The 13,317-nt window shown below is 50.2% G+C and overlaps 1 protein-coding gene across 1 annotated transcript; it reads left to right on the forward strand.

Annotated features, from left to right (window-relative positions):
• The first annotated feature begins 607 nt into the window (after positions 1-607).
• Positions 608-12,964, forward strand: CATSPER4 (cation channel sperm associated 4). Its single transcript, XM_064363745.1, has 10 exons — positions 608-846; positions 1,293-1,436; positions 4,611-4,712; positions 8,026-8,123; positions 8,297-8,417; positions 8,626-8,759; positions 9,945-10,119; positions 10,892-11,106; positions 11,420-11,582; positions 12,488-12,964. Exons 1-10 carry the CDS (start codon positions 634-636, stop codon positions 12,539-12,541), a joined length of 1,419 nt encoding a protein of 472 aa, XP_064219815.1. The 5' UTR covers positions 608-633; the 3' UTR covers positions 12,542-12,964.
• Positions 12,965-13,317: the final 353 nt, after the last annotated feature.

The following is a 13,317-nucleotide window of genomic DNA, read 5'->3' on the forward strand; positions in this document are numbered from 1 at the left end:
GCTGACCCTTTGTGCAACCTGTTGGCCTGGGCTGCCCCTGAGCTCCAAGCCTGCCAGGGTGGTGGGTGGATGGCCCATGGCTAATGAGGGCTCTGACTCATGTCTACCTCTCCCCAGCTCTTAGAAAGCTAATGGTGATCTCCTACCCCTTTTCAAGGGGGCACAAAATGAGAAACTCACTTTGCAGATGGGGAAACACACCTTGCACAGAAAAGTGGTGGGGACAGCCCTGGAGACTGGGCGGGTAGAATGAGGCAGCTGGTGGGAGGGGTGCAGGTTGAGGTCTGCCCTGAGAAGGCCCTGGGGAAAACATTTATTTCCTCCACTCCTCATTGCAGCCTCACCTCCAGCTCCTGGATCCAAGGTGGGGACACGTCCCTGTGACTCTATCCAGGCTGCACAGGAGGTCTAACCTGCTCCCATCAGCCTCTGACATCCACCCCCAGCCCAGCATCCCCAGACTTCTGTGGGATGTGGAGGAGGGCCAGTGGGAAGAGCTTCTCTCCAGGTTGGAATTCCTTAGTAGAATGCAGAAAGCTGGAGGTCACAGAGGCCTCTGTGATATCACCACGACGGGGAGTGAGACCACTTGGAAAGAAGATTCTTTGAAGAGAAGGAAGAAACTAAACAACCATGACATACAATGAAAAGGCCCAGAGGAAGCAGTGGAACACCCATCCTGTCCTCTCCAGGTGGAGCAGGGCTCAGGAGAACCATATGGAGTCTGAAGAGGCAGTAGCTGCACTGAGGGCCCGCCGCTCTGTCCTGCAGAGCACCATCCACCAGTCCTACGGTCAGCCAGAGGAGCAGGTGCTCATCAACCGCCAGGACATCATGAACGAAGTGGTAAGGATAGCTCTTGCCCCGCAGTGGCCTCCTGCCGCTGTGCTCATGGGCAGCAGGCCCTCATGGTAACTCCGCCCCCTCTACTCTCTAAACGCTCCCAGAGGACCCTCCCCAGCAGTGATCCCTGAGTGACCGCCCATGGTATGTTAGTAACTCCCTGGCAGTGCCCCCTGTAGGAACCCTTATATAATGATTGTCTTCACTGTCAGAGAGCCCCAAAAGATTCTCTGGCAATGACTTCCACAAAGATCCCCTAACAGTAATCCACTTTTAGTGGCCATTTAGATAGTGACCTCTACACTGATGTCTCCACTCCATGGTCCACTCTCAGATGACTTCCCCTGAGTAGAGTGGGCCCCAGGGACCCCCATTCTCTAAGAGCAAATCTCCAGGCAGAGGCTCCCTATGGTGACACCTGCCTGAAGGAAGGTCCTGCCCTCTCCCAGGATGCCTGGGACGTGCAGGAGTTCATCACTCGCATGTACATCAAGCAGCTGCTTCGACACCCTACCTTCCAACTGCTGCTGGCCATGCTGCTGGTGATCAACGCCATCACCATCACTCTCCGTACCAACTCCTACCTGGACCAGGTCGGGGATGCCATCGTGGCCTCTACCCCACTAACCCTAATGGGGGCTACCCTCTCCCGGCCTCAGTCTCCTCAACTGTCTATGATAGTTGAATTGGATGCTCTTCAAGGGTCTGTCAGCTCTGACCTTCTAGCAATCTGGAGATCAACGAAGACTTCATGGTGGAAGGGCTCTGCAGTCTGGCTTTGATGAATGCATTGGATTTGTAGAGGAAGGGCAGGAGAAGAAGGGTGTGAGCAGAGGGCGGCAAATGGATACTTTGTGGAGAAGGGGTATTCAATTCTAACCAGCAGTCACTAAGGGAGAATCACTCAGTGCCAGGCAGGCACTGACTGTGCAGAGTGCCAGGTCCCAGGGATAGCAGGCACAACTGGGTCCTGTCTCAGACACACAGAAACTCTCACTACAAGTGCCTAAGTAGCACCCAGAGTACATGGAGGCTCAAAGAAGGCACTCAAACCTAATCTGGGGAGTCAGAGCCAGCTTCCTGGAGAAACTGACACTAGAACTGAGAGTAAAAAAGTAGTAGGATGTAGGCCAGGTGCGGTGCCTCATGCCTGTAATCCCAGCACTTTGGGAGACTAAGGTGGGTGGATCACAAGGTCAGGAGATCGAGACCATCCTGGCCAACATGGTGAAACCCTGTTTCTCCTAAAAATACAAAAGAATTAGCCGGGCATGGTGGCGGACTCCTGTAGTCCTATCTACTCGGGAGGCTGAGGAGGTGGAGATTGCAGTGAGCCGAGATTGCGCCACTGCACTACAGCCTGGGCAACAATGCAAGACTCCGTCTCAAAAGAAAAAAGAAGAAATAGGATGTGATCTTTGTCACTACAACAGAGTAAAAGAAAACAAGAACATGTAGGAGTTGGCCAGGCAAAGAGAGGTGGGAGAGAGAGAGTGTTTTGGGCAGAAGAAACAGCATGTGAGAGACTTCTCTGTGTCCAACTTGAAGTTCAGTATAATTTATCTTTGACGTTTTAATTTCTTTTTTTTTTTTTTTAGAGGCAGGGTCTCTGTCACCCAGGCTGGGGTGCAGTGGCGCCATCTTGGTTCAATGCAGCCTTAAACTCCTGGACTCAAGTGATCCTCCTGCCTCAGCTTCCCAAGTAGCTGGGACTACAGGCACAAGCTACCATGTTTGGCTAATTTAAACATTTCTTTTTGAGCCGGGCACAGTGGCTCACACCTGTAATCCCAAAATTTTGGGAGGCCAAAGCAGGTAGATCACTTGACATCAGGAGTTCAAGACCAGCCTGGCCAACATGGAGAAACCCCATCTCTCTAAAAATAAAAAAATTAGCCTGGTGTGGTGTTGGACATCTATAATCTCAGCTAATCAGGAGACTGAGGCAGGAGATTCGCTTGAACTGAGAAGGTGGAGGTTTCAGTGAGCTGAGATTGCACCACTGCACTTCAGCCTGAGTGACAGACTAGGTGACGGGAGCGAGACTGTGTGTCCAAAAAAAATTTTTTTTTTTTAGAGACAGGGTCTCACTCCCCCATGTTGCCCAGGCTGGTCTGGAACTCCTGGGCTCAAGCAATCCTCCAGCCTTGGCTTCCAAAGTGCTGGGATTATAGGTGTGAGCCATCACACTGGGCTGAAGACTACTTAGAATGCTTTTTTGAATAATGGTGTTGATGTCCTATTGTCTCCAGTGGCCACCAGGGTGGAACTGAGAGGATAAACAAGGGAAACGAAGCTCTTCCTCATCGTAGGCAGAATTCCCTTTGGGAATTTGGAATAGTTGAGGAACCCATAAACTTTAACCTGTCATCTGAGTTTAAGCAGCTCAGCTCAGCCTGGCATTGGCCGATGGATGGGAGTGGTGGCAAGGTATGGGTAGCAGGAGGCCCCCGCAACCCCGTTATGTGACAGTGGGCCCTGAGGCACTGAGTCCGTTGCACATTGGGGTAAAGAAAGGGAGGACACTTTGGGAGGCTGAGGCGGGTGGGTCACTAGAGGTCAGGAGTTTGAGACCAGCCTGACCAACATGGTGAAACCCCATCTCTACTAAAAATACAAAATTAGCCAGGCATGGTGGCGTACACCAGTAATCCCAGCTACTTGGAAGCCTGACGCAGGAGAATCACTTGAACCTGGGAGGTAGAGTTTGCAGTGAGCCAAGATCTCACAAAAAAAGAAAGAAAGTGAGGAGACACAGTGACTCGGGTGATTGCTAGGTGGAGTTGGGCACTGTGGGGGCTGTTAGGGGGTTTGCAGCCATGTGAAGCTGAAGGAGAAAGTTCGAGGTTGGGAGAATGTGAGTTAGGCTCTGGACAGACCCGTCATCCATCTACCAATTCATCCATCCAGGGTGCATGTCCTGGACCCATGAGTGGCAGGATACCCAGGAGTTTGGTCAGACCTGACCTGGAGCATTTGGAGAGCTAGAGCAGCAGGAGAGGTTAGGACAGATGGAGCTTGCTGTCCTCCATTCTCAGGGGCCAGGCCTTTTCCTCCCAATCCTGGACCCTGTTCTGCTTCTCCTACCTCCCTCTCCAAAATATACCTACTCTAGAGGTTAGGGACAAAGGTCTATAGTCAGACAATAATCTTTTTTTTTTTTTTTTGATACGTACTCTCTCTCTGTCATCCAGGCTGGAGTGCAGTGGTGTGATCTCGGCTCACTGAAACCTCAGCATCCTGGGTTCAAGCGAGTCTCCTGCCTCAGCCTCCCGAATAGCTGGGACTACAGGCGCCTGTCACCACGCCTGGCTAACTTTTTTTTTTTTTGTATTTCCAGTTAAGACGGGGTTTCACCATATTGGCCAGGCTGGTCTTGAACTCCTGACCTTGTGACCTACCCACCTTGGTCTCCAAAGTGCTGGGATTACGAGTGTGAGCCACCTTGCCCAGCCCAGATAACAATCTTTATCGACTAGCTGTGCACACACAGGCACCACTCTGATTCCACTTCTGTAAGATGGGAATGAAACCTGCTTTGCAGGACAACAGTGATGGTAACATGAAGTGATGAGTGAATGGCCCTAGCACAGTGCCTGGCATGCACATGCAAAGTGTGCTTTAAAGGAAGTGACAAGGATGCTGAGGACCAAGAGCAGCAATGATATGGGCCTTCCCTCCCCCAAAGACATCGTCTCCCTGCTGGCTTGCCCAGGCCCTTCTCCATTGACCTCTCTGCCCCTCTTTTCTCTCTGTCTTCTATGTAGAAACATTATGAGCTGTTCTCTACCATAGATGACATTGTGCTAACCATTCTTATCTGTGAGATTCTCCTCGGCTGGCTCAATGACTTCTGGATTTTCTGGAAGGTGAGATCCCGAGCCCTTTGCCTCTACTCCTTCATGGGGACTGCACACCACCCAGTCCGCCCCTATAATCCTGGCCCTCCAAACTGAGTGTGTGTGTGTGTGTACACGTGCACGTGGAGAGAGAGAGTGTGTGTTAGTTCTGAGATGTGTACAATGTGGCAGAAAGTAACTAGAACTAGAAGTGCAGCCTCCCTGGGCTCCAATTCCAATCCCTACTCCAGCCTTCCCCAGCTCTGTAGTCTTGGATAAACCTGACTTCCTCATCTGAGAAATGGGACTGAGAGCATCTACCTTAATTTACAGAGGTCAGCAGGGATCAGCACACTTTTTCTGTAATTGGCCAGATAATAGAGATTTTAAGCCTCATGGCTGTACAGTCTCTGTTGCAATGACTCACCTCTGCCGTGGCAGCACAAAAGCAACCACAGACCACACATAAATGAAATAGGCATGGCTGTGTCCGTGGACACCCAAATTGGAATTTCATGTAACTTTCACATGTTACAAAATCTGATTTTCCCTATTCACTTGCTTTACCCCTACTTACAGACTCATTCAGATGTCTTCTCTTCCAGGAAGTCTTCTTGTCTTCCCCAGGCTAGGTTAGGTGCTGCTTTGTGTCTCCATGATGCTATGCACTATTTTTTTTTTTTTTTTTTTTTTTGCATGGAGTTAAAATTTGCTGTTTATCCATCTCCCTCGAAATAGTCTGTGAGCCCAACAGGGCAGGCATCCTATATTCTCAGAAACTGGATTTGGGTATAGCACACAACAGGAGCTGTATACTGAATGGATATACGGGTGCATCTGTAGACAGGCAGACTTGTATCTCCTTGTGTGGAGAAGGTACACACTCCGAGTGTGAGAGGCCAGGAGGACTTGTGCTTATTGGGCTTCCCAGTACATTTAAGAACTTTTTTATCATTAAATATAGTTTTCTTGCTGGGTGTAGTGGCTCATGCCTGTAATCCTAGCACTTTGGAAGGCTGAGGTGAGAGGATCATTTGAAACCAGGAGTTTGAGACAGCCTGGCCAACATGGTGAAACTTCATCTCTACTAAAAATACGAAAACTAGCTGGGCATGGTGGTGCACACCTGTAATCCCAGCTACTTAGAGGCTGAGGCATAGTATCTCTTGAACCGGGGAGGCGGAGGTTGCAGTAAGCTGAGATTGTGCCACTGCACTCCAGCCTGGGCAACAGAGCAGGACTCTGTTACAAAAAACAGTTTTCTTTTTGAATCTTTAACACAGATGCTGGTCAAAACCATATTGAAAGGTACCCACAGAATTCTTGCTTCTCTCTTGCCCCCTCATCCCCTTTCTCCCACCCCTATACTTTCTAGGTAATGTTTTTATATTTATAGTCTCTTTTTTATTGTATTTGTCCATTTAGTGTTGCTATAAAGGAATACCTGAGGTTGAATGACTTATAAAGAAAAGAGTTGTATTTGGCTCCCAGTTCAGCAGGCTGCATGAGAAGCACGGTGCCAACATCTGCTTCCAGTGAGGGCTTCAGGCTGCTTCCACTCATGGCAGAAGGTGAAGCATGTGCAGATCACATGGTAAAAGAGGAAGCAAGAGAGAGCATGAAGGGGAGGTGCCAGGCTCTTTTTAACAAGCAGCTCTTGAGGGAACTCACTCATTGCCATCAGGATGGAACCAAGCCATTCATGAGGGATCCACCCCCATGACCCAACCACCTCCCATTAGGTCCCATCTCTTTTTTTTTTTTTTAAAGATGGGGTTTCACCATGTTGGTCAGGCTGGTCTTGAACTCCCCACCTCAGGTGATCCGCCCGCCTTGGCCTCCAAAGTGCTTGGATTACAGGCCTGAGCCACCATGCCCGGCCGGGTCCCATCTCTAACACTGAACATCAAATTACAACATGAGATTTGGAGGGGACAAACATTCAAACTATGGCATCCTCCCAGTATTGATTTTTACAATAGTCAGCAAATATGTATATACTCTCAATCTTCTCTTTCCTAACAGTAACATACTATAAACATTATTCTGCACTTTACTTTTGTCACTGAATGGATCCTGACAATCTTTCTGTATCAATACACAGAGATTTCTCATTTTTCTTTCTTTCTTTTTTTTTTTTTTTTTTTTGGTAGAGATGAGGCCTTGCTATGTTGTTCAGGATGGTCTCAAACTCTTGGCCTCAAGCGATCCTCTCCCACCAGCCTCTCAAAGCCCCGGGATCACAGGCATGGGTCACCGTACCTGGCCTTATTTTTCTTTTTATAGCTACATAGTATTCCATTGAATTTAATGTAATTTAATGTGCCATAGTTTATGCAGTCAGTCTCTTCTGATCATTGGACATGTTGGTTTTCTTTTCCTTTCTTTCTTTCTTTTCTTTTTTTTTTAAGACAGGGTCTCATCCCTGTTGCCCAGGCTGGAATGCAATAGCACCCATCTCGGCTCACTGCAGCCTCAGCTTCCTGAGCTCAAATGATCCTCCCACCTCACCCCTCCAAGTAACTGGGACTACAGGCACATGCCACCACCCCCAGCTAATTTTTATATTTTTTGTAAAGACAGAGTTTTGCCATGTTGCCCAGGCTAGTCTGGAATTCCTGAGCTCAAGCAATCCTTCTGTCTCAGCCTCCCAAAGTGCTGGAATTACAGGCTTGCACCACTGTACCTGGCATGTTGGTTATTCTCAACCTTATACAGATATCATTTTTACCTTGACCAGAGTATCTGTGGATCAGATTTCTAGAAGTGGGATCACTGTTGAGATTTTTCATACCTGTGAGTTTCCTCCTCCTCCCCACCTCACTCCTGTGTAAGTGCTTCATTGGGCAAAGGGCTTGCAAAGTGTGTCTGTCTCCCTTTCTTGGGCTGTGAGAGCTATTTCTTCTCAGAACTGGCTACTGAAGCAGTGTTCCTTGATGTTTTTACTAGGATTCATTTTCATTTTGTTATTAATTGTAGTGTATGTCACACAAAGGCAGGAGCAGCCAACTATTTTCGGGTTACCTAACTGCAGGGCAAGGCTGTTTTGAGCATGCTTTAGTCAAGGCGGCACTCAGCTTAGGGACTAGCTGTGTATCTGTGAGGGTGTTCGCTGTGTGTCTGAGACTGCATTTGGTTTTTGACACATGTATGGGACAGTGAGAACATGTGTGTTTTGTGGTATGTTTGGGGGGTGGCAGGGTAACAGCAGTGGATGGCAGCTGACTGGTCCTGCTCTGAGAGGGACACTGAGCCACCATCCTTGGGATGTGGGGAGGGAAGACCTAGGATGCCCCCATGGGCTGGGCCTGACAGACCGCACTGGGGCTGGCCTACCCCTCAGGACGGATGGAATATCCTCAACTTCATTATTGTTTTTGAATTACTGTTGGGATTCTTCTTCAATGAAATCAATATCCCCTCCATCAACTACACTCTCAGGTGAGCTGGGAGCTCTGAAGAAATGAGGGGGACCTATCTGGAACCCAGAAATGAGATGGGGGGATAATGACCAGCTGGAGATCAGCTCTGCCTCTCTAGGCAGCTGGTGGGGGGTGGGAGGAGGGAGGGTGCTGGGAAGGGCGTAGGGGCACCCCTGAGAGGTTCTACCACAGGGCACTTCGTCTGGTGCATGTGTGCATGGCGGTGGAGCCCCTGGCCCGGATCATCCGTGTCATCCTGCAGTCTGTGCCTGACTTGGCCAATATCATGGTCCTCATCCTCTTCTTTATGCTGGTCAGTGCCTGCCCCTGCCCCCAGCTGTTTCCCTTCCCCAAACAGGGCCCTTGGGTCATTGCGAATAGAGGGGTGTCTGGAGGAGCAGAGAAACCTGTGGGCCTGAATCCCTGTGACTTCCTTGGCAGTGTTCATTTGCATGACATTTGCGTGTCCTATTTCCAGGCCCTTGGGTGAAGTTGGGGTGGGGCTCTGTTCTCTCTGGCAGGTTTTTTCCGTGTTTGGGGTAACCCTCTTTGGTGCATTTGTGCCCAAGCACTTCCAGAACATGCAGGTGGCGCTGTTCACCCTCTTCATCTGCATCACCCAAGACGGCTGGGTGGACATCTACAGTGACTTCCAGTGAGTGCCGGTGGGACTTCTAGCCTCATCCCGGCTATGGGGCAGGGAAACCAGCAGGGTGTGAGGGCTCTCCCTGAGAGTGGGAGCTCCAGGGATTGGGATGAGGATGGTCCCATGGAAGCAGGGGTTCCCAGGTCTTTAAACAGAGGAAAATACCCGGGCTTGTGGTACCTGATGCCCTGTCCCCCTTGAATCTCCATACATTCAGAGTCCCATTCCGACCCTGTTATGGGGACTTCTCCCATCATGCTAACCAGCTGGGTAGCTGGCTTTGGACAGGGAAGTGGGTCTGTAGTTATGCCTCAGGTTACAGAGCCACCTCCCAGCTCACCAAACTGCCTGAACTCCTGGGAACATCAGGTCTCATTTCAATCATTCTTAAACCCACTGCCCACATTCATTTTTGTGTTCTGTTCTTTACCTCTTTTCCATTAAGTCAACACCCTATTTCTTTCCAGTTCACTCCAGAAAGTGGGACCCCTTAACTGATTTCTTTTTACCTCCTACATGTGAGTATAGAAGCCCAGTAGATAAAGGGCCTCTATAGTTATTCTCCCTTATGACATAGGTAGTGGATAAAAATCAGACTGGCTGGGCGTGATGGCTCATGCCTGTAATCCCAGCACTTTGGGAGACCAAGGCAGGTGGATCACCTGAGGTCAGGAGTTCGAGACCAGCCTGGCCAACATGGCGAAACCCCGTCTCTACTAAAAATACAAAAAATTAGCTGGGCATGGTGGCAGGTGCCTGTAATCCCAGCTACTCAGGAGGCTGAGGCAGAAGAATTGCTTGAACCTGGGAGGCAGAGGTTGCAGTGAGCTAAGATCACGCCACTGCACTCCAGCCTAGGCAACAGAGTGAGACTCCATCTCAAAAAAAAAAAAAGGAAAAAGAAAGAAAAGAAAAAAAAAAGATTGTAGCTAATAGATTAAACTTAATGTACGCATTAATGTGCACATCCCCACCTTGCAGCGTTGGTTAGAGAATCAGCCACAGTCTGTCAGCACAGCAGATGCTTAGGAGAGTGCAGCTATTGAGACAGGAGTAGGGAATGAGAGCTGCACAACAGCAGTGACACAGGCAGAAGTCCTAGTAGGCCTTGGGATGATTTTCCCATTTCATAGATAAGGAAACTCAGGCTCGAAGGGCCAGGGAAGTGATGGGGCCCCTGCCTGCCATCTGCAGGACAGAGAAGAGGGAGTATGCAATGGAGATTGGGGGTGCCATCTACTTTACCATCTTCATCACCATCGGTGCCTTCATTGGCATCAACCTGTTCGTCGTCGTGGTGACCACCAACCTGGAGCAAATGATGAAGGCAGAAGAGCAGGGACAACAGCATCGAATACTCTTCAGTGAGGTGCATGGGATGGGGAGAGCAGAAGGGAGGAAGAGGAGTGTGTGAGAGCAGACTTGAGCACATGTGCATGTATGTGTGTGCTCGCATAATCAAGGGCCTGGAGAAAGTCAATTTGGAGACTTGGAGGCAGCAGCCCCCCCATCTTGAGTACCCACACACCAACTGGAGCTTCTAAAAGGTGTGGATTTTCTAGATGTTAGATTTCTACGGCAACTCAAAACTGAGCAGCTGGGTGACCTTGGGGCATTTACCCAATCTAAGCCTCAATTTTGTTCTTCTGTAAAATGGGAATAATAATAGTACTTAACTCATAGGGTTCTTTTATGAGGGTTATATGGGTAAATGAATAGTGCTTGGTGCATGGTAAGCACTAGATTAATGTTAGCTATCGTATTATTCATTCAGGGGCAGCACTTCCATAGGGTTGGGGAAAGGAGGGGAGTAATTCTAAAAGAACAGAGAGCTGAAGCCCTGGGCTTGAGAGTAGGCAGGACTTTATAAGTTTCTGCGTAGGGTTTATCAGGGTTGAAATCCGGGGCAGGACTAAGTTTTGAAAAGGGGTGAGAATTTTTAAAGAGGTGGGGAAAGGGCATGTGCATTTAAAGTTGGGTCCCCCAGCAAGGTAGGGAGGCTAAGATTGGTGAGAGTGAAATGAGGGCCTTCGAACCCCGGGATCCTAAGAGACTCATCCTCCTGTAGCCAAGCAGGAAACGGGTGTGGGGGACATACCTGCCTGAGCTGTCCCAACCCCTCTCCATGCCCCGCTTCCCAGACAGGCGCAGAGGAAGAGGACGACGAGAACCAGCAGCTGCCAGTGGTGCACTGTGTGATGGCCCGCTCAGAGAAATCTGGTCTCCCCCAGGAACCCCTTGTGGGGGGCCCCCTGTCGAATCTCAGTGAAAACACATGCGACAACTTTTGCTTGGTGCTTGAGGCAATACAGGAGAACCTGACGCAGTACAAGGAGATCCGAGATGAGCTCAACACGTAGGGGAGGGTACTGGGGGTGCCCTCAAGTCATGTGAGTCAGAGCTGGGCGAAGCATCAGAATCTTCTGGCTTCACGCCCTCACCATTTTATAAAGCAGACCCTGGGCTCAAGAGAGGTCCTCCAGCTTATTGGTGGAAGAGCTGGAATCCAGACTCTGGGTTCCTCCCATCTCACACAAGGGCACAGCTCGGCCTGGGTCTCTGTCAGGGCTGCGTGAGAGAGTGAAGCGTGGGTGACTCCAGGGAAGAGGTGGGAGGGCTGCTTCCCTCCCCTGCAGCCTTTTAAAAGGCAGTCACTGCTCCACCCCCAGGATCATGGAGGAAGTGCGCGCAATCCGCTTCAACCAGGAGCAAGAGGCAGAGGTGTTGCAGGGACGCAAGACGAGCAGGTCGTTGGAGACTATATCATCCAAGGACCTCCGCCAGAAGTCTCACCAGCAAGACTTGCTCAGTGCGCTCATTGATATGGAAAAGGTGTGCCTTCCCTTTCCTACCCAATCGGTACTCGCCCTGATACTCTGCCCAGCCCAGCGCAGACCAGCCTCTGGACCATTTGTCAAAGTTTCTGTCTATTCCAAAATCTGGTCTGCCTGTTTTTTTTTTTTTTTTTTTTTTGAGACGGAGTCTCACTCTGTCGCCCAGGCTGGAGTGCAGTGGCGTGATCTCGGCTCACTTGCAACCTCTGCCGCCCGGGTTCAAGTAATTCTCCTGCCTCGGCCTCCCAAGTAGCTGGGATTACAGGCACCTGCCACCATGCCTGGCTAATTTTTGCATTTTAAGTAGAGATGGAGTTTCACCATTTGGCCAGGTTGGTCTTGAACTCCTGACCTTGTAATCTACCTGGCTCGGCCTCCCCCAATGTCCCAATGTGCTGGTGTTACAGGCGTGAGTCACTGCACCCAGCAATCCGCCTCTTAAATTTCCACCCACCCCGCTGTCATTGCCCATTTGGTTAGGTTCTGCACTTTCCTTCTAGGAGAGGCTTCACCCTTCCAGCTAGTTTCTGCTCTAGCACCTTCAAACCTACCCTTTCTTAGTGTGTGTGGCATCAGCCAGCTCAGTGCCTGACTAGTGACAGATACTTAGGCCCACTGTGGGTACAGAACCCCAGGATCTATCTAAAGTACATAAAAGCAGCTGCCTCCTGAGCGCCTGGCACACACCCATGTTACTTAGTTTCTTTTTCTGCCCCCACCATCATCTGCCCAGGATACACCCTGGGCTCCCAAATTCAGAGTGGGTACTAGGTAGGCTCAAGTTAGACCTATGAAGAACTTCCCTGGGAGGCCTGGCTGAGGCAGCTGGTGAGACTGGAGAAGGTGAGTAAGGGAGCCTACAATATCAGGGTAGGGAGATTGACAAGACCTCTTGGTTTGCAGATTCACGACTCGAGCTCACATATACTCCTTAAAACACGCAAGAACAGCCACTGAGAGGCCAGGATGGGAGCCAAGGGGCCTGCACACACACACTCTCAGCTGCTGCGTCTTCCCGTGCCCTTAGTGTGGCTTGGCACAGCCTGGCCAGAGGCCATCCTCTCCCTTACACCTGGGCAGAGGCCAGGGACTGTGAAGGTGGCAGCATCCACAGGGCTTGTGCCTGTGAGCCCTAGGTCCAGAGAAGCCAGGACAGAGAAGGATGCTGGATGATGAGAGTGGGAACCCTAGCAGCAAGGATGAGCACAGAACGGGGTGCTGGCCAATGCAGCCAGGATTTGACCTAAGGATGGGCAGCCCTGGCCCCTGCTCTCACCCAGAGCTGGTGGGGGGCCTCAGTGGGCCCCAGCACCAAGAAGAGAAAGGCAAGGCTGGTGGGGCCAGACATCTGTGTATTGACAATAAAGTTTTATGTTGTAATCAATGTCTCTGACTGGTGGATTTCCAACCCCTTGGGGCAATTGCCTGGGTCTGATAGGGAAGACAGATCTTGCCCCTCAAAATCCTGTTTGTCTGGTGGTAGAGTCACAGACTGCCCTCAAGAACTTCCAGTCTAATGGGAGGGAGAATTGAACCCCTAAAAATTTCTGACTTAATGGTGGAGCTATAACCCTTGCCCACAGGGTCCTAAGCGTTGTGGAGCAAAGTCTGGTCCTTATGGGAGGGAGCCCCTGTCTGCTGAAGGAGATGGTCTTACCTGCTCTCTCCTGTCTGAAGATGGAGACTGGTCCTCGCTCTGGGGAGCCCTTGTCTGATGGGATCACCAATGACCA

Source organism: Aotus nancymaae, unplaced genomic scaffold (genome assembly GCF_030222135.1).
Source record: "Aotus nancymaae isolate 86718 unplaced genomic scaffold, 86718_ANA_hifiasm-v0.15.2.pri h1tg000053l, whole genome shotgun sequence".
In the NCBI taxonomy this organism is placed as follows: domain Eukaryota; kingdom Metazoa; phylum Chordata; class Mammalia; order Primates; family Aotidae; genus Aotus; species Aotus nancymaae.